Source organism: Myotis myotis, unplaced genomic scaffold (assembly GCF_014108235.1).
Source record: "Myotis myotis isolate mMyoMyo1 unplaced genomic scaffold, mMyoMyo1.p scaffold_m19_p_3, whole genome shotgun sequence".
In the NCBI taxonomy this organism is placed as follows: Eukaryota; Metazoa; Chordata; class Mammalia; order Chiroptera; family Vespertilionidae; genus Myotis; species Myotis myotis.
In genome coordinates this window covers 93311109-93332333 of record NW_023416335.1, presented here as the reverse complement: position 1 = coordinate 93332333, position 21225 = coordinate 93311109, and the positions used below count along the sequence as shown (strand labels likewise).

Sequence of the window (21225 nt, the reverse complement as noted above, 5' to 3'; positions counted from 1 at the left end):
CATTTTCAAAAATAGACCACATATTGGGTCACAAACAGTCTCCCCAAATTCAAGAAGATTGAAATCATACCAAGCATCTTCTCAGACCACGATGGCATAATATTAGAAATAAACTACAATAAAAACAACCCAAAATACTCAAACACCTGGAAGCTGAATAGCATGCTATTAAATATTGATTGGGTTACCAATGAGATCAAAGAATAAATTAATAACATCCTGGAAACTAATGACAATGAAAACACAACAATCCAAAACCTATGGGACACAATGAAAGCAGTCCTGAGAGGGAAGTTTATAGCTCTACCGGCCTATCTCAAAAAACAAGAAAAATGATAGTAAATCATCTAATTCTACAACACAAGGAATTAGAAAGAGAGCAACAAGAAAAGCCCAGAGAGAGCAGAAGGAAGGAGATAATAAAGATTAGAGCAGAAATAAATGACATAGAGACAAAAAAAAATACCTAAAATCAATGAAACCAAGAGCTGGTTCTTTGAAAGGATAAACAAGATTGACAAACCTCTAGCCAGACTCACCAAGAAGCAAAGAGAGAGGATCCAAAGAAACAAAACCAGAAATGAAAGAGGAGAAATAACAACAGGCCCCACAGAAATACAAATGATTGTTAAACAATACTATGGACAACTCTACTCCAACAGATTAGACAACTTGGAGAAAATGGACATATTCCTAGAAAAATACAACATTCCAAACTCAATCAGGAAGAATCTAAAAATCTCAACAGGCCAATACTATGGAAGAAATTGTAGTAGTCATCCAAAAGCTTCCAGGAAACAAGAGCCCAGGACCAGACGGCTTCACAGGGGAGTTTTACCAAACATTCAAGGAAGAACTAAAACCTATCCTCCTCAGACTACTACAAAAAATCCAAGAGGAAGGAACACTTCCAAGTTGATTCTATGAAGCCAGCATCACCCTAATACCAAAAGCAGGTAACGACAACGCAATGAAAGGGAACTACAGGCCAATATCCCTCCTGAACATAGGTGCCAAAATTCTCAACAAAATCTTAGCAAATCAGATCCAGCAGTACATCAGAAAGATCATACACCAGCAGTACATCAGAAAGATCAGAAAGTAGGATTTATCCCAGTGATGCAAGGATGGTACAATATCTGAAAATCAATAAACGTGATACATAACATAAACAAATTGAAAGAAAAAAAACACACAGTCATATCAGTTGATGCAGAAAAAGCATTTGACAAAATCCAACACCCATTTTTGATAAAAACTTTCAGCAAGTTGGGAATAGCAGGATCATACCTCAACATAATAAAAGCCATATATGACAAGCCCACAGCCAACATCATACTCAATGGACAAAAACTAACACCATTTCCCCTAAGAACAGGGACAAGACAGGGATGTCCACTCTCACGAATTCTGTTCAACATAGTACTGGAAGTATTAGCCATTGCAATTAGACAAGAAGAAATAAAAGGTATCCAAATTGGAAAAGAGGAAGTAAAACTGTCCTTATTTGCAGACGACATGATATTATACATACAAAACCCTAAAGACTCCATCAAAAAACTACTAGACTTAATACATGAATTTAGCAATATAGCAGGATACAAAATTAACCCCAAGAAATCTATGGCATTTCTATACACCAATAGTGAACTTTCAGAAAGATTGACTAAAAAAACAATCCCATTAACCATCGCACCAAAAAAATTAAGCTACCTAGGAATAAATTTAACTAAAGAGGTAAAAGACCTCTACTCAGAAAACTATAGGACATTGAAAAAAGAGATAGAGGAAGACATAAACAGATGGAAGAACATACTGTGTTCATGGATTGGTAGAACCAATCAAATGTCCATACTACCCAAAGCAATTTATAATTCAACGCACTTCCCATTAAAATACCAAAGGCATATTTCACAGATCTAGAAAGAACTCTCCAAAAATTCATCTGGAATAAAGCCACTATTCTCGAAAATTGCCTGGTATTGGCACAATAGAATAGAGAGCCCAGAAATCGGCCCGAACCAATATGCTCAATTAATATTTGACAAAGGAGGCAAGAACATACAATGGAGCCAAGATAGTCTCTTCAATAAATGGTGCTGGGAAAATTGGACAGATATATGCAAGAAAATGAAACTAGACCACCCACTTACACCATACACAAAAATAAACTCAAAATGGATAAAGGACTTAAATGTACGACAGGAAACTATAAAAATTCTAGAAGAATCCAAAGGCAACAAAATCTCAGACATATGCCGAAGCAATTTCTTCACTGATACAGCTCCTAGGGCACTTGAAACTAAAGAGAAAATGAACAAATGGGACTACATCAAAATAAAAAGCTTCTGCACAGCAAAAGAAACCATCAACAAAACAACGAGAAAACCCACTGTGTGGGAAAACATATTTGCCAATGTCATATCCGATAAGGGCCTAATCTCCAAAATTTATAGGGAACTCATACAACTTAACAAAAGGAAGATAAACAATCCAATCAAAAAATGGGCAAAGGACCTAAATAGACACCTTTCAAAAGAGGACATTCAGAAAGCCAAGAGACATATGAAAACATGCTCAAAGTCACTAATCATCCGAGAGATGCAAATCAAAACAACAATGAGGTACCATCTCACACCTGTCAGACTGGCTATCATCAACAAATCAACAAACGACAAGTGCTGGAGAGGATGTGGAGAAAAAGGAACACTTGTGCACTGCTGGTGGGAATGCAGACTGGTGCAGCCACTATGGAAGACAGTATGGAGTTTCCTTAAAAAACTGAAAATGGAACTCCCATTTGACCCTGTGATCCCACTTCTAGGAATATATCCCAAGAAACCAGAAACACCAATCAGAAAAGATATATGCACCCCTATGTTCATAGCAGCACAATTCACCATAGCTAAGATCTGGAAACAGCCTAAGTGCCCATCAGTAGATGAATGGATTAGAAAACTGTGGTACATCTACACGATGGAATACTATGCTGCTCTAAAAAGGAAGGAACTCTTACCATTTGCAACGTCATGGATGGAACTGGAGAGCATTATGCTAAGTGAAATAAGCCAGTCAATGAAGGAAAAATACCACATGATCTCACTCATTCATGGATAATAGAGACCATTATAAACTTTTGAACAATAATAGATACAGAGGCAGAGCTCCCTCAAACAGATTGTCAAACTGCAGCAGGAAGGCCGGGGAGGGTTGCGGGGCAGGAGGTAGGGGGGTAGGAGATCAACTAAAGGACTTGTATGCATGCATAGAAGCATAACCAGTGGACATAAGCATGGGGGGATAGGGGAGGCTAGGGGACTGTCTAGGGCGGGGGGATAAAATGGACACATATGTAATACCCTTTGTAATACTTTAAGCAACAAAAAAAAAAAAATAAAAAATAAAAAAAAAAAGAAAACTGTGGTACATCTACATGATGGAATACTATGCTGCTATAAAAAAGAAGGAACTCTTACCATTTGCAATGGCATGGATGGAACTGGAGAGCATTATGTTAAGTGAAATAAGCCAGTCAATGAAGGAAAAACACCACATGATCCTACTCACTCATGGATAATAAAGACCATTATAAACTGATGAACAAAAATAGATACAGAGGCAGAGCTGCCTCAAACAGACTGTCAAACTACAGTGGGAAAGCCGAGGAGGGTTGAGGGGCGGGGGGTGGGGGCTAAGAGATCAACCAAAGGACTTGCATGCATGCATATAAGCATAACAAATGGACATAAGACACTGGGGGGTAGGGGAGTCCGGGGGATTGTTAAGGGCGGGAAAAAAAAGGAGACATATGTAATACTCTTTGTAATACTTTAAGCAATAAAACATTTTTTTTAAAAAAAAGAAACAAAGAAAATTAGGTCTAAGCTTCTCCAACAGGAACAGAGCCTTGCCAACACTTTGATCTTGGCCCATGTCAGATTTATAAGAAACAAATCTGTAAGATAATAAATATTTGTTGTTTTAAGCCACTAAGTTTATAGTAACTTCTTATGACAGGACCAGAAAACTAAAGCACACAATTTTAAATACTATCTATAAAGGTTGACGACTCCAAAATGTATACCCTTTGCTGTAACTGATTCTGTAGCTCCTGATTGAACTATCTTTATATAATTTCTCTTGGATGTCTAAGTAAGAGTCTCCTAATTGCCTCCCAATTCCCATTCTCCCTTTCTTACTTAGTAATAGAATCCCTGATCTACAGCTGAATGCACAGGCAGATGGAATAAGGTTTCTTCCCCTTCCCTTGCAGCTTGAGTGACCATGTATCCAAGTTTGGCCCACAGGAATATGCAAAACTGTCATGTGTGACACTGGAGGGAACTGGAGGAAACTACTTCATCTTTCTCCTTTATGCTGGCTGGGATGTGAACAAGATATCTTGAGGTCAAGCATCCATCTAACACCACAAAGTTTCACAATAAGGATAGCAGAGTAACTACATAGAAAGAGCCTAAGTTCCTGATGATCATGAAAGTCTCATGTCAGCTCTGGACCTGCAGACTTCATTGAGAAAGGAAAAATGTTCTCTGTTGTTTAACACTCTGTTATCCTGGAATTGTTGACGCATGCAGCTGAACTTAATTCTAACTAAAATAGTAAAATTAGAATATCCATGACAGAATTATTGATTTTGTCCCCTAAAATCCAACTGCTCAGTCTTCCTCCATTTCTATGAATTACATTATGATCTGCCCAGTTGTTCAATCCAAAAACCTAAAGGTGATTCTTGATCTTAGATTCCTTTCTTTATTCCCTCACCAACCAACCTTCTACTCCTATTACCCGACTCCCAATAAATCAGCAAGTCTTGGTACTTTTATTTCTAAAATACATCTGTGAACTTCTCTCCATTTCCACTATCATAGCCCTTGTCTGATCTCTCACCACCTCTTATTTGAGCAATTGTAATATCTATTAACCAAGTTCTTTATTTTCATTCCTGCCTTTATTATATTGTCAATTTTCCTCTTTCTACTGGATCATTCCCATTATCACGAAAGCATGTTATAGTTTATCTTATTTAAAAAAAAAAAAACCACACACACAAAACACCTCTTTGCCTCTTATCATCTTTCAATTATTACTTCATTTTTCTGCTGTGTTATCCCCCCCAAAAAAATCTTCAAAGTAATCTATACTGCCTATACTCATTTTCACTTCTGTCTCTCTTTCCTCTTTTTTTTTTTTTTTTCTCACTTAGTTGGGCTTTTTCTTCAATCAGGAACATTTGACCTAGTTTAGCAGTCTCCCCTTTTGAAGTCTTTCTTCACCTGACTTCTGGAATACCACTGTTTGCATCCCTCTGTACCCACTGGGTGCTCCTTCTCAATCTGCTTAACTAATTCCTCCACACCTTCCTAACCTCAAAATACTGGAGTAACCCTGGGCTCATGCCTCAGAACTCTTCCCTTCTCTATCTCTAAATACCATTAACATGACATTGACTACTAAGTTTATACCTCCTCCCTAATACTCATGTTTATTACCACCATTTTTAAGTAAATTATTTAAGGCAGGAACCTTGTCTATCTTCATAATTAGTAATTAAAAGAGATTAATCAAAGAATTTATACCCATATATGCATAATCCATGAACACACTCAAGAGTGCTGTGAAGGCCTGGGGGATTCAGGAATGGGGTGAAGGGGGGAAGGGGAGAAAGGGAATATCTGTAATACTTTCAACAATAAAGATAAATTTTAATAAATAAATAAATTAATAAATAGTCCTTAACACAGCATTCAATACTTATCTTTAAACTTATGAGTATTGTTACATGAAACACCAGTGTGAGAAAATTGAATGGCTGATAAGAATCATCAGCTAATTTCAAGGAGCTGTTTCTTTTGACAGCCAATGGCATAACAGAAGGCAATTCAAGACATTGTTTTCCAAGGTCAGTGGGTTGTTCCAGACCTGAGAATTGGAGCATCCAAAGAAAGTGATGGATTACATATCATTTAGAAAATTTTCTGTGAAAATCTGTTCTCATTCTCAAACCATCAGTAAGATTTGCGTAGCAGAAAGCTCAGGGACATATTTTTAAGAAAGAACATGGAGTAAAAGAATTTGATGCTGCCAATTCAGAGCAAAACCAATCAATTAAGTGAACATTAAGGTTTGCTCTGTCTTAAAAAGTTAAGGTTTGATTTTGGGTGGTGGACACACAGTGCAATACACAGATCTTGTAACATAGAAACCCACATCTGAAATCTGAATTATTAATGAATGCCACCCCAATAGATTTGATAATTAAAAAAAGAAAAGTTGCCCAGCTGGTGTGGCTCAGTGGTTGAGCATCGACCTATGAACCAGGAGGTCTCAATTTGAGTCCAGGCAGGGTACATGCCTGGATTGCAGGCTCGATCCCCAGTAGGGGGCATGCAGGAGGCAGCTGATCAATGATTCTCTCTCATCATTGATGTTTCTTTCTCTCTCTACCTTTCCTTTCCTCTCTGAAACAATAAAAATATATTTTTAAAAAAGAAAAGTTAAGAAGCCAAAAAAGGACAGACAAAACAAGGATCCAGTCTATGTTTTTTGAACAATAAAAAAATAAATAAATAATTGATTTTCCAAAAATCCAGGTCACTTAATAGTTTCTCAGACTACAATTCATTAAAAAAACAGTTACTCACAGCGACTGATGAATCTCGGCATAATGAATGCTGCTGAACAAAAGTAGCCAGACACAAAAGGAGCTTATACTACATGTTTCCATTTAAGTGAAGATCAAAAGGGGGCTTTAGGGAATGGTTTGGGTAATGGTTTTACAAGTGTATATTTTTCAAAATTCAAGCTCAATACTTACAATATTTACATTTTAAATTGAGTTAAATTTTATATTCATTAAACAAACAAAAGTGTCCTTCAATGAGTATTCTGTGGAAGGCAGGGGAGAGGGAAAGATAAATATAAACAAATTTCTTCACAATCTTTAATATGCTCTTGTACGTGTGTGTGTGTTTGTGTATGTGTGTGTGTGCCTGTGTGTGTATACTCATCCATGCATACATATATCTACCTTCTTTAAAAACCAAAGAAAGGGCTTTCTTACAATTAAAAAGGCTGTCTTTAGTGTTATTTCTGAACAAGCAAATTATTCTCTTTCAGGCTTTGAGTTATTTCTAGGTGGTATATTTCTAGGTGTAAAATTAATCTAGTTAAATGGTGTATGTATTTAATAATAAATTAAAATAGTACTAACAGTTTCCGAGTTATCTGCCAACATCTGCTTGACTACTCGGAGCTCAAGTCACCAGTGTGAGTAATTCACTTCAGGCACGGGCACTGTAGGCTTTGAATGGAAGTGCCTTGCTTACAGGGAACACTTTCCCAGAATACACCATTTTTTTCTAGCCTTATTTATGTTCTCTCCTCACCCTGACACCCTAATAAATATCCCAGTGCAGCTTACCTGCCTGAGCAATCTGTACAAAAGGCCATTTCTTCAGTTTCTCTCTTTTTAAATCAAAGGAAAACTTCCCAATGTTAACATATAGCGCAAAGAGAAAAACAGCCTGTTTGGTCCGCCCTCCTGGCTGCTGCTACCTTGCAGTTTATGACACACAGACAGAGGGAGGTCTGACGACGACATAGAGGAGACAGCCTGAGAGCTAGCTAGTCCATTCCCGTGGAAACCACGTGTCCCTCAGTGCAGGCAGCTCTTCCTACTTTGCTGTGGATTTCTTTTGTGTGACTTCGAGAGGGGCTTGTGAATGATTTCTAAATGTGTGCCTCGCTGAGGCAAGCTGCCTGGGGAGGGAGTGACCCTGCCAAGCGAGGACAGAGGAAGCCAACAGGGACCTCGCAGTGCTGGAACTGGCTCGACCCTTACATGCAGTTTTTTAAATCGGCAAAACAGAAATCAAATTACTATCATATTATGCTGGTGGAAGCTTAAGGGACTCTCTACCAGTGTGATGATTATGAGAGATGCAGAACAGCAGTGTGTCTAATGTGTGGACTCTGAAGACAAATGTAAGTTCTCATATTCTCATACTATATGTTATTGCTGTGTAATTTTCTTCTGGGCTTGAAATTATGCTTAGCTAAAATGTAATCATCTCACAATGAGAATTTCTAATGTGGAAAGTTGTTAATCTTTGCTTAAGACTTTTTTTTTTTTCTTTTATTAACTAAGCAGCATAATATAAGCTGAATTTCCGAAAGCAGCTTTGGCAATTCAGCCTAAGACTGAATGAAAACTATAATCCAAAGTACATTAAATTACTATGGGATTAACACTAGATGTTTTTTTAATTGACTTTCTGAACATAGAAGGCATGCAACCTGCTGTTTTGGCTTGCATGCTGTTTTAACACTGCTGTGGCTAACCTAGTGTGATCAGCATAACCAACAGAATGAGGGAGAGATCAGCGAGATTCCTGGTAGTTACAAAACTTTTCTTTTTTGGCCAGGACCACATTTTTCTCCCCGAATGCTCAAAACTCTGCAACCTCTATGTTTAAATTTCATTCTGCCTTTTTGACCTTGCTTTGGAGAAAAAAAATGAAACCAAACAGAGGACTCTACTAAAATTGTGAAGGAAGGGAATATAAAGAAAGAGCTACTGCCGTTCTTTAACTACTGTTGCAATAATGGCAGGAAAAAAGCCAACCAAGGAGCCCAGAATGTACACCAGCATCAGTGTGACAGAGTGTGGGGACACAAAAATGGATGGTGAGCAGAACCTATAACTTGTTAATTTTTCTACACTTCATCTACTACAAGTTCCAGCTTAGAAATGGATGTTCTTTGTGAAGAAAACACTTCTTTGAGCTCAAGTACAAACTCCTTAATGCAACAAAATGATGGCACAAGGCTCTGCAATAATGACTTTAACTCTGGAGAAGCTAACACTTCAGATGCATTTAATTGGACAGTGGACTCAGAAAATCGAACCAACCTTTCCTGTGAGGGCTGTCTCTCACCACCATGCTTCTCCTTACTTCATCTCCAGGAAAAAAACTGGTCTGCTTTGTTGACAGCTGTAGTGATTATTCTAACTATTGCTGGAAACATACTCGTCATCATGGCAGTGTCCCTAGAGAAAAAGCTGCAGAATGCCACCAACTATTTCCTGATGTCACTTGCCATAGCTGATATGCTGCTGGGTTTCCTTGTCATGCCCGTGTCCATGTTAACCATCCTCTATGGTGAGTGGCGTTGGTTTCCCAGTTGTACCCACACTAGTAATAAAGAGCATGTGCATGTCATTAGCAGATGAGCCAGGACTCAAGGGACAAAATAAACACGAGGCTTTGTTAATAAACAAGGGCACTCTGTTACACTAGTTACTTAAACTTTACTCTTAAATGGGGTTTACATATTTTTAAAAATCAGACAATCTATTATCTGTGATCCTTAAAGAGTTCTGTGCTTTGAAACTCATACATTTTATGTAGAAATTATTATAAATGCCTCAATACAGTCATAAAGCAATAACTTACCTCTCATTCTGAATCTACTTGATTTTCACTCCTTTATATTCCCAAATATTCCAGCCTTTAAAACAGGACAGTTCTATCTTTGTCATAGTTTTCAGCACTTCTAATGGAGTGGTAAAACCTTCCCAATTACCTGGGAACATTTGCAGAGAGAACATTAGTGGTGCAGTGGGGTTTAATGTTAAAATATGCAGAGTCTCCATTAGAATAAATGAATGACTCCAATTTTCATTGTTCCCTGCCCAGGAAAGCTAATTTGGAAGGGTGCCTTTAAAAATGCATATGCAGAAACTCCCCCAGTCTGGTGTGGAGGAGGGTGGAAAACAAATGGAAAAAGGTTAATCTTGCTTTCTTCTCAACAGAGTTTGAAAGAGTCAAACCTCTCAGCAAGTCAGCAAACACTGGGTCGGCTTTAGCTGGGGGTAGAATGTGATGTTCTTTCCAAATTATAAGTAATGCAGCCAGATTTTGAAGAGAGAAAGAGAGAGAATTAAGACTGCTGACACAGGCACATCAGCAGTCATCCAGAGCTAGAAACAAGTTGAGTGCTGTCTTTAAGAGGGTATTTTCTGGCCAAGTCTTAGGGCTAAAATATATCAGTCCAGTCCTGAGGAGTGGGAAGGAGGGAGGTGAGCAAAGGAGATCAGGCTCTGGTTTGCACATGGTGGGTAATGCTCATTACAAAACAGCCTACTTGACCACTGGAACGTCACCACCAGATCATTTCATTAAATTCGCCTGTCATTTCCCAGATATACTGGAGAGGTCCTCGCTTCCTAAAACCCCACCCTGCTTAAAGGCAAACTCCAGGAATGGGGGGTGACTATCCATAGGGCCGACCAGTCCGGAAACCAAAACCACCGCAGAGGCAGGGTGAGAATGACCCCGAGAAGAGGTGGGGAGTTGAGGGGGGAGAGGAGGGGCGTCTCAGGCTCTGGGTTGCAAGTGCGCCCCCTAGCGACAGCCGCTCAGAGTGTAGCCATTTCCCACCCCGAGTTGAGCTCCTCCCTGGTCTGTCCTCAGGAACTCCTCAGGGGGAGGAAATGCCCCCTCCTTATCCCTACTGCGGAAACCGGCCTAAGGCTGGGGCTGCCTCCTAGCAGAGAAAACTTCTTTAAGAGCCAACATCAGTTCCGACCAGGCGGAGCATGCCTTCCCCCAGGCGCTGCTAAGGAAAAGGCTCTAGTCTTTGCTGAAACTCTTTGCAAATAATCCGTGTGAAAGGCACTAAATTAGGCTTATATCCTTTTCTGAATACCTGTGGTGGCATTTTGGTAGAGAGAGTATGTTTGAAATGGAGAGTTTGTTCAGCTTTGTGGGTCTGGAATACTGTAAAGAAAAGGTGGTCTTTATAATTTTCCTTCTCACATGTACACAGACCTAACACCACTGCTTATACTGTTATCAAAATTAATTAGGTTTATATAAACATTTGGTCCCCCTCAAAAAATTTATTTAAAAATATAGGACACTTTGCTTATGTCCATAAAGCATATCCTATCTCTCTAATACATCCGGTGACTTCCTTCAGGGGTCCTCCCAGTGGAATCCTCTGGAGAGCTTTAGAACAGTGTTTGGGACCCACCCTCCTAGACATCAGGACTTCTCTAAAGTTCTCCAGCTGACTATAATGTACGGCCAGGAATGAGAACCACTGCCATAAGCATTGGTTGGCAAAGTGGGGTCCCTGGACCAGAGCATCAGCACCCCTGAAACAATTCTCAGGACAGAAACACCATGCTTTTCTTCACCATTGTCTTCATCCTCATATCTATGAGCCCCAAATTTGAGTTTAAACCCTAAAGCATTATTAGGTAATTATGTTTCATTTTTAAAAGTAAAGACATATTCTCATTCTGGATTTTTAGTCATTTATTCCTTCACGCCAATAGCATTTATTGAGGGACTACTAAATGCCACCACCGGGTAAGACTGAGCAATTATAATAATGATGAAGGGATGGGCCTAGCCACAGGGAATAGGTAGGAAATGTGTGAAAGATGTGTGAATAAGTAAGGACTGTATACTGTGAGGTGCTTTGTAGAGGAGCCCAAAATATGTCATAACTCAGGACCTAAGTAATTTGAAAACCAACCAAAAAGGTATGTTTTGTTAGAGCAGAGTGAAAGGAACACTAAAGAGAACCTGTTTACCTCAACAGCCTGACAGTTCCAGCCAAAAGAAATGTTCAAACCTGTGCTCATCAGCCAGTGAAATTGTACGTAGTTAACCACAGTTGTTATTAGGCTTTTTTGAAATATTTAAAATACCTTATGTTGCCCTTTGCTGCCTCTTGTGCCTTTCCCCAGGATGGAAACTGTTGCAGTAGGAGAGAATCCACAAGCCAGAGGCAGCATAAGGCCGCTTACTGACACTAAGCTTCTGCATCCTAGGTTACCAGTGGCCTCTGCCTAGCAAGCTCTGTGCAATCTGGATTTACCTGGATGTGCTCTTCTCCACGGCCTCCATCATGCACCTCTGTGCCATCTCGCTGGACCGCTACGTCGCCATCCAGAACCCCATCCATCATAGCCGCTTCAATTCCAGAACAAAGGCATTTCTGAAAATAATTGCTGTTTGGACTGTATCAGTAGGTAAGTGGGAACAATGTTTCAGTCTCATTTGAAATGACAGTTCATACATTCCAAGGACACGTGTTCTGTTTTGTTGCAATGAAACAGAACATCATGAAACTATTATTTTGTTTGTTGCAAGGTGTGATGCAACATAGTAATGATCAGATTTGCTATAGGAAAGAAAAAACCCATTCACGTCACTGGTTGACAACATAAATTTTATATTGCTTTGCACAGGTAAGAATGTATATACCAATAGAGTCCACATTAGGAATAACTGTGACTAGCCACCTTCCAAAACATATTCCCCATCTCATGCTTCCAAATTCACTATGGTAACTCTTGAGTTTCCCAGAGACTTCAACATTTATAATCACTGGGCTTGTGGTCAGTATAAGAATACAGAGCTCCAAACTGGAGAATACACAACTCTGGAGGGGGGCTAGGAAAGGTGTCTGGCACTGAACTCAGAGGGAGAAGGTGAGAGCAGAAGAAGGCGGCAGACCTTGCTCGTGGGGCAGGCATTTTAGCCTGCCCAGCACCTTTGCAACACCTCCCTCCTTTTATGACACCTCACACCAAAGGATTTCAGCCTGCTTCACTGAGGTTGATTGCACACATTCACCTATAGCCAGCATTGATCCGTCACACACCTAACAATCTTGAAAGCTCAGGTAATGGAAGCTAAAGGGGCAGCTCCCAGGCAGCTAAGCCGATTGCACTTGTCACCTCAACAGGCTTAGTCAGTAACCAAAAATTCCCCAGGATTTGTTTTGAAGTCACAAAGCTTTGTAGGCAGAAATGCCGTACCTGCTATGCCACCTGAGTGTCAGTATCTACTAACATGAGAGACATGGCACATGGTGGCAGGTTTGACATCAAGGACTAGCATGAGTCTATCCACTGCCTTATAATAAAAAATGCAAAGGTGTAATAAGCAAACAATATAATACCTTGTGTTTCAGTTCCTGTTGTTTGCCTTGCTACTTAAGGTATAATCTGCAGAGTAGGAGCTCCACTCTATAGGTGAGAAAATTGGGGTGCAAAAAATGAAATGACTTGTGCAAGGCCTACCTTAACAGGGCAAAGTTTTTTTTTTATTATGATGAGAATACTCACAAATTACATTGGTATGATTTTCAAAATTTGAAAAAGTCTTATCTCTTTTCCATTTTAAACTTCACATTATGATCTGAAGGAGACTGCCGGGAGCCAGTCCATCCTTGCTGTTTCAAAGGACCTGGCATATATGGCATACTGTTCTTAAAATGTTTGCTCACCTTCTTGGCACTATGTGTTTTAACCAAGGTCTCCTCTCTGAGAAAGGTTGTTTCCCCAGGTAGGGATTTTTTCCCTGAAGTCAGGGAGGGGATAAAACTCCTTAACTAAGTGCCAGGTGGGTAGTTAATCACTTTAACTACAAACAATCATGCTTAAGCTACATAATCTTTACTCCCTGGAATGGAGATAAGAAACGCCCTAACCTTTGTAATAGAGATTGATAGGATTGAATCAACTGGTATAAATACAGATGTAACAAGACAGCAAGAGACAGAACTTAGAATACGGAACCAAGAGAGACAGAACTTAGAAGAGAGAACTTAGAACACAGAACTGAGAAGACAGAACCAGGAGGCACAGAACCTACACAGAACGTTCTCTAGAGACAGAAGAACTTCGCTGGAGAGAACATGGCAAAAGATCCTGGACAGAAACTGGCCTCAGAACCTAGAGACAGAACCTAGCGAGAGAATATGGCAAAAGATCCTGGACCGAACCTGACTACAGAAATTGGCAAGAGAACCTGACTAGAACCTGGTGACTGAACCTGGCTGGAGAACTTGGACAGAACCTGGCTGGAGAACCTAGCGAGGGAACATGGGCAGAACCTGGCTGGAGATCCAGACCAGAACTTGGCTGGAGATCCTGGCTAGAGATCCTGGCTAGGCTGCTGATCAACTGAACGCTGTCTCCGTGTCATTCCTTCTTCGCCGACTCCGTCCACACCTTTGGGGACCCCTGGACCTGCTGGGGTTGGACCCCAGCAGGAGACAAAATCAAAGATCTTGCTGTACATTTTTGATAGATTAGGAAAGCTAAATGGAGAGTGGTTTTGTGGCTTGCAAGGAGCAGGAGGGCTAAACTTCCAGCACCAAGCCCTGCTTTTACTGATGAATGTCTCTCCTTACTGAGGAACTAGTTCTTGCTGCCAAAAACTTTTTGTGGTTTCTGGGCCTGTGCAATCTTGGACTCATTCTATTAGGAGTGGTTCTCAATCCTAGCTGCACATAAGAACCCCTGGGGAGCATAATGGGTCCATAGTAGAACCTGGTGATTCCAAGGTACAGCCAGGGTTGAGGACCACAGAGACAGACAATCTAAGAGGAAGTTGCAATTAGTTTTAGAATTCCCAGTTATCTTTATAGACTATAGGCCCAGTGCACTACAGCTGTGCACTCAGGGAGGGGGGATCGGGGATCCCTCAGCCCCGCCTGCACCCTCTCGCAGTCCAGGAGTGTCGTAAGTGTTTCCCTCCACCTCCTGCGTGGTTCAGGGTTCGGGTCTGGAAGAGGAGCCGCACAACAAATGAAAAAGAAAAGACACAAGATAATTTGGGAATATTGGGGGACCAGGCGGCAAGTCCAACTCAAGAGGAAGGACTTCCACTGTGCTCAGGCCTCACCAAGCTTTTTATAGTGAGCGGTAAACAAGGTAGTGGTTACCAAAGTTACACTTTTCTTGTGAGTTTCACTTGTTTACACCATGGTTATACTTCCTGCACTTCCTCAGCCCCTTAGCTTCCCAGATAAGATCTAGGGAGTGTTATAAGGTCAAGCCTAATTATGCTAAGAGGACTGTGCCCTCTAAGCTGGGAATTGTTTGTGACTTTGCCAGCAGGTCAGTCCGAGGCTTAACCCTATATCAGTTTCCCACACAGGAGCCCTCAGGGGATGTCCGACTGATGGCTTAAGCCATCAGCCGGACATCCTTAGTGCTGCCACAGAGGCAGGAGAGGCTCCCGTCACTGCTGCTGCACTCACCAGCCACGAGACCGGCTCAGGGCTTTTGGCTCAGCAGTGCTCCCCCTGTGGGAGTGCACTGACCACCAGGGGCAGCTCCTGCATTGAGCGTCTGCCCCCTGGTGGTCATTGCATGTCATAGCGACTGGTCATTCCTATATAATAAAAGGCTAATATGCAAATAGACCGTTCTGCTTATTCCAGTTCTCTGGAATAATTCTTTATGTTTTCATCTATTTTCTTAAATATTAATCACTGTTATTTGAATATCTGAGTAACCTGAAGATTGCTATTCTCTAGGGTCATTTTCCTCTTGGTTCTGTCAGTTAGTATGCCTGATAATATTTTTTTAATTGAGTATTGAACACTTTGTAAAAAAATTGTGGATACTCTTTTGATGTTCTCTTTCTTGAGAGAGTAGTCCTTAGCTTTAGCAGGTAGTTAGAATTGGTACCCTCAATTCAGTCAGGGACTGAGTTTCTTTTAGGCTGGATTTTATAAACATTGTTTGCAATTTACCCTTATACCTACGGCATATTCACTTCATGACCTCAGATGAAAACCTCAATGTTCTCCATTTTGAAGAGCTCTGAACTCCAAGTTTGTCTCTTCAACACTGTAAGTTGCTGCTAAATCTTGAGCTACTCATCCTCTCAGTTTGTCCCTCTAACAAAGTAGTAAATACCTTGAAGGAAAGGCAGCTCACACTATTACTGTACTATTTCACTCTTTCCTTCACTCCAGAATCTTCACTCCTAAGATCCCAACTGCTTTGTTATCCCTAATCCCCCAAAACAGTTTTGGGCCCTGAATTCTACTTTATTTTATACTAATATTATCATATCTCCTCCTCATGCTTTGAATCTCTCCAGTGTATCTTTTCTCATCTCCTCATCTTTACTATCTTAGCTCCTTTGTTTTAATGTATATTTTCACAGTTAACTTACAGAAGGATATTTTTAAACAAAATCTGGCAATGACTGCCTTTTGATAATGAAACTCAGCCTATGTACATTATTATGACAATGGACATAATGTTTTATTCCTACCATCTTATTTTCTATTTAGCATATATTTCTCTTTGTAATAGTTTATCCATTTGCCCCCATTTCAGGTTTGCTGACTTGCACAATATCTTCTTCATTGCCTTCACCCCATCCCAGTTAGTTTAAATTTCTACTTGGCTTTTTCCTTTCCATCCCAAATAGTCATTATTATACTGATTTCTATTAATATATCTAAGATAAATAATAATCCTACTAAATTGTTTTATTCCTTATTCATCATGAGTCCCAATTCATAGGTTTTAGACTTTTTACATAATTTTAAAATAATTCAGTGGTGTTAAAGAGAACAGATTGAAATCTCTCAGAGGGGAGGGATGTTGGAGGGCTGGGTGCAAAGGTGAAGGGATTAAGAAAAAAAAACTTGCCCACTTTGGCTCAGCAGTTGGAGCGTTGGCCCATGTACTGAAGGGTTGCAGGTTCAATTCCAGTCAAGGGCATGTACTTGGGCTAAATGCTCCATCTTGGTCACAGTCTGGGCACATGTGAGAGGCAAACAATTGATGTCTCTTTCTCACATCAATGCTTCTCTCTCTGTGTCTCTCACCCTTCCTTCCACTCTCTCTAAAAATCAATAGAAAAAAATATCCTCAAATGAGGATTTAAAAACAAAACAAAACAAAAAACTCATAGACACAGACAACAGTATGGTGATTACCAGAGGGAAAGCGGGTGGGGAAGGTATAAGAAGGTAAAGGGGGATAAATGATGATGGAAAGAGACTTCACTTGGGGTAGCAAGTATAAAATACAATGTACAGATGATGTATTATAAAGAATTATACACTTGAATTATACACCTATATAATTTTATTAATCAACTAGAGGCCCAGTGCACAAATTCGTGCACCAGTGGGGTCCCTCACCTGGTCTGTAGGATGGGCCTGAAACCGGCTCTCTGACATCCCCTGAGGGGTCCTGGATTGCGAGAGGGCCAGGCCAGGCTGAGGGACCCCACTGGTGCATGACTGGGGCCAGGCAGGAACGTGGGATGTTGGTCAGTCAGAGAGGGACTGCGGGAGGGGTCCAGGGCGTGTCTGGCCCATCTCACTCAGTCCCAATTGGCTGGACCCCAACAGCAAGCTAACCTACAGGTCAAAGCGTCTGCGCCCTGGTGGTCAGTGCACGCCATAGCAAGCGGTTGAGTGGCCTTAGCATATCACACTTTGATTGGTTGAATGGACAACTGGACACTTAGTATATTATGCTTTTATTATATAGGATGTCACTCCATTAATTCAATAAAAAAAAATTTTAAAAATAGGAAGAGAGAACCAAGATGGCAGTTTAGATAAAAAAAGGTACTCACTCCCTCCCATAACCACATCAAAATTATAATTAAAATACATAATAGCCATCATGAAAAACCAACTGAGCAAGGGGTTCCAGCCCTACACCAGACCACTCAGCACAGGCTGCCAGTACTAGGAGGAGAAGTCCCCATAACTTCAGGCTGTAAAAACCAGTGGCAATTGTGGCTGAGTGTCACAGGCTGCTGGAGTCCCAGCAGTTCCTCTTAAAGGGCAGGGGCATGCAATTACACAGACTAGCTCCCTCTGAGTTAAAGCACTGGGGCAGTTAACTTTGGGGGATCCAGGTACATATGGGGAGGAATTGGATTGTCTGGTATCAGGGAAAAAACTTCGGGAGTGGCTTTCTCCCAGACAGGGGTGCTCACAGGGGTCATTGTTCCTGTGCCAGACCTCCACCTTCACAGAGCTAATTGGAAGCCATATCTGAGTTTCCATCAGCCTGGCTCACACTGTTCACTCCACCTTTGTGATTCCCTGAGACCCTGCCTCATCCAATTTGTAGCCCAACCCAAGCTGTTTGCAGTGGCTTTTCCATTTGAATGGCCTGTCCTGCCTCAGACTTCAGACTTCCCTAAAATCTCTCAAACAAGCATCAGCTGCCCCATACCTATCAATAAGAGTCCAAAGGACTGGCTCTTGCAGTAGCATGCCTTGCTTTACAGCTGGGCACTTCCAACCCCAACACAGGTAGTAGCAATCTTCAGATCACTCTGTAGCTCCTGCTAGGTGGCCTGGGGCAGTGGCTAACTTTGCACCTCCCTGAAGACCCAAGAGCCAGTGCACCCAGTGGACAGCTTCAGTCCATACCATATTACAACACTACATGTCCACAAGTGACACACTCAAGAGTCAGACTCAGTATGCACCAAAGCCCACTGAAGCAAATCCTGCTCCATAGAAATTTCTCCAGCACAGCAGCTCTTCCACTGTATTCCAAGCTGGTCCTCACAGCTAATTGGCCTGGAGGTCAATTCCTTCCAGTGCTCACAGCAGCAATCAAGGCTCAACTACAATAATAATGTGCACACAGCCCACACAGGGGTCCTCCTAGAGTTCCCAGCTCAAGTGACTGGGGAGGCTGAGGCACTGGGTCCTACAGAAAACTTTCTACACAAGGCCACTCTACCAATTTCAGGATACATAGCAATTCTATCTAATACATAGGAACAAACACAGGGAATCAGCCAAAATTTGGAGACAAAGAAACATGTCACAAATGAAAGAACAGAAGAAAACTCCAGAAAAAGAACCAATGAAAAGGAAGCAAACAAACTACTAGATATAGAGTTCAAACCAATGGTTATAAGGTTGCTCAAGGATCTTAATGAGAGATTCAAGGGGCTTAGTGAGAACATCAAAGACATGAAAAAGGATGAGTCAGAAATTAGGCATACACTAACTGAAATAAATAATAATTTATAGGTATTCAACAGTAGAGTCGAGGATGCCAAGAATCAAATCAGCGATTTGGAATATGATGAAGCAAAAAATACCCAGTAAAAAGAGCAAATAATAATAAAGAATCAAAAAATATGAAGATAGTTTAAGGAGCCCCTGGGACAACTTCAAGCATACCAACATTCACATTTTGGGGGAGCCAGAAGGAGAAGAAAGAGAGCAAGATATTGAAAACCTATTTGAAGACATAATGACAGAATACTTTCCCTACCTGGTGAAAGAAATAGACTTAAATAAACATACAAGTTCAGGAAGCACAGAGAGTCCCAAACAAGAAAAACCCAAAGAGGCCCACACCAAGATACATCATAATTAAAATACCAAAGGTTAAAGACAAAGAGAGAATCTTAAAAGCAGCAAGATAAAAGCAGTTAGTTACCTATAAGGAAGTGTCCATATGACTGTCAGCTGATTTCTGAACAGGAACCTTTCAGGCCAGAAGGGAGTGGTAAGAAATATTCAAAGTGATGAATAGCAAGGACCTACAACCAAGATTACTCTATCTTGCAAAGCTATAATTTAGAATTATAGGTCAGATAAAGAGCTTCCCAGACAAGAAAAAGGTAAAAGAGTTCATCACCACCAAACCAGTATTATATGAAATGGTGATGGTTATTCTGGAGGAAGAAGAAGAAGAAGAAGGAGGAGGAGGAGGAGGAGGAGGAGGAGGAGGAGGAGGAGGAGGAGGAGGAGGAGAGGGAGAGGGGAGAGGGAGAGGGAGAGGGAGAGGGAGAGGGAGAAATACATATCTATCAACAATTGAATCTAAAAATTAAAAATAAACAAGCAAGGAATCTAGTGAATAAAATAAACTGATGAATAAAATAGAACCAGAATCATGGAAACATGGAACAGACTGATGAATCTCAGAGGGAAGGGGGAGTGGGGTTTGGGGGTCAGGAAGAAATTAACCAAAGAACTTATACACATATATGCATTACTTACAAACACAGAAAATAGTTGCTGAAGGCCTGGGGCAGGGTGGGAACCAGGTGGGAGTAATGGAGGGGGGCAGTGCCTCTGTAATATCCTCAACAATAAAAATTTAAAAATATAAATTAATAAAAATACCTACCAAATTTTAAAAATAATAGTAATCTAGTGGTGCACTAGATCTATTTAAGTAAAAAAATTGATAAACCATAAAGATATAACTGACTGCATGAGAAACTGTAAGTTTTATATGGCTAAAATAAATTATAAGCAAAATCAAAAGAAAAAAATTTCAGTGTATATGAATAACAGACCAATGGTTGATCTCCTTAACATAAATTTTAATTTTTTAAAAAATATATTTTATTGATTTTTCACAGAGAGGAAGGGAGAGGGATAGAGAGTTAGAAACATGGATGAGAGAGAAGCATTGATCAGCTGCCTCTTGCATACCCCCGACTGGGGATGTGCCCGCAACCAAGGTACATGCCCTTGGCCGGAATCGAACCCAGGACCCTTCAGCCCACAGGGCGACCCTCTATCCACTGAGCCAAACTGGTCAGGGCTTAATGTTTTTTTAAGAAAAGGAGAAGACAGCCCTGGCCAGTTTTCTCAGTGGTTAGAGCATCAGCCTGTGGACCAAAGGGTTGCGAGTTTGATTCCTGGTCAAGGGCACATGTCTCAGTTGTAGGCTCAATCCCCAGCCCCAGTCAGGGCACTTGTGAGAAGCAACCAATCAATGTGTCTCTCTCACATCAATGTTTTTCTCCCCTCCCCACCCCCGCACTTTTTTTCATTCCACTCTGTTTGAAAATCAATGGAAAAATATCATCGGGTGAGGATATTTCCAATAAAGACATAAACTATATGAACAGACAATTCACAAGGACATAACTTGAAATGGACAATAAAACTCATGAAAAAAATGTTTAGCCTTTTAAACAGTTATGGACATGTAATTTAAGACAATAATGCAATACCATTTTTACCCATGGAAAAATTAAAATGAGTGAAAATACCCAGGGTGGTTTGGGATATGGTGCCCTATGTACTCTCTTATCCTGTTTGTATAATATGAATTGTTTGTACTTGGGCAATCTAGCAAAATTTATTAAAATTTGACCTACCAATCCCATGAGAGAATCAGTTCCACAGAAAAACAAAAGTACATACAAAACTTTTTAATACTGCAATTTGGTAGATTAGCAATTTTGGGGAAAGTGGACAGGTTGGATTATGGTTAGATTATGGTTGGGTTATGGTTTTTATCTAAATTATGGAATATTTTGCAGCTGTTAAAAATATTGAGTTGGGCCCAGCTGGTGTAGCTCAGTGGTTGAGCATTGACACATGAACCAGTCAGGGCACATGCTTGGGTAGCTGGCTCGA

General features: G+C 40.6%; 1 protein-coding gene and 1 long non-coding RNA gene across 2 annotated transcripts in view; one reads left to right on the top strand and one right to left on the bottom strand.

Annotated features, from left to right (window-relative positions):
- LOC118651750 overlaps positions 1-8972 on the bottom strand; it is an 89998-nt gene extending 81026 nt beyond the window's left edge. The window contains exon 1 of the long non-coding RNA XR_004966338.1: positions 8933-8972. This is a non-coding gene — a long non-coding RNA (uncharacterized LOC118651750). The remainder of the gene's footprint in view (positions 1-8932) is intronic.
- The window catches only part of HTR2A (5-hydroxytryptamine receptor 2A), a 113178-nt gene continuing 99571 nt past the window's right edge, over positions 7619-21225 (top strand). The window contains exons 1-3 of the mRNA XM_036301232.1: positions 7619-8004; positions 8445-9182; positions 11867-12067. Of these exons, the coding sequence (XP_036157125.1) occupies positions 8771-9182; positions 11867-12067 (613 nt within the window). The 5' untranslated portion in view covers positions 7619-8004; positions 8445-8770. The remainder of the gene's footprint in view (positions 8005-8444; positions 9183-11866; positions 12068-21225) is intronic.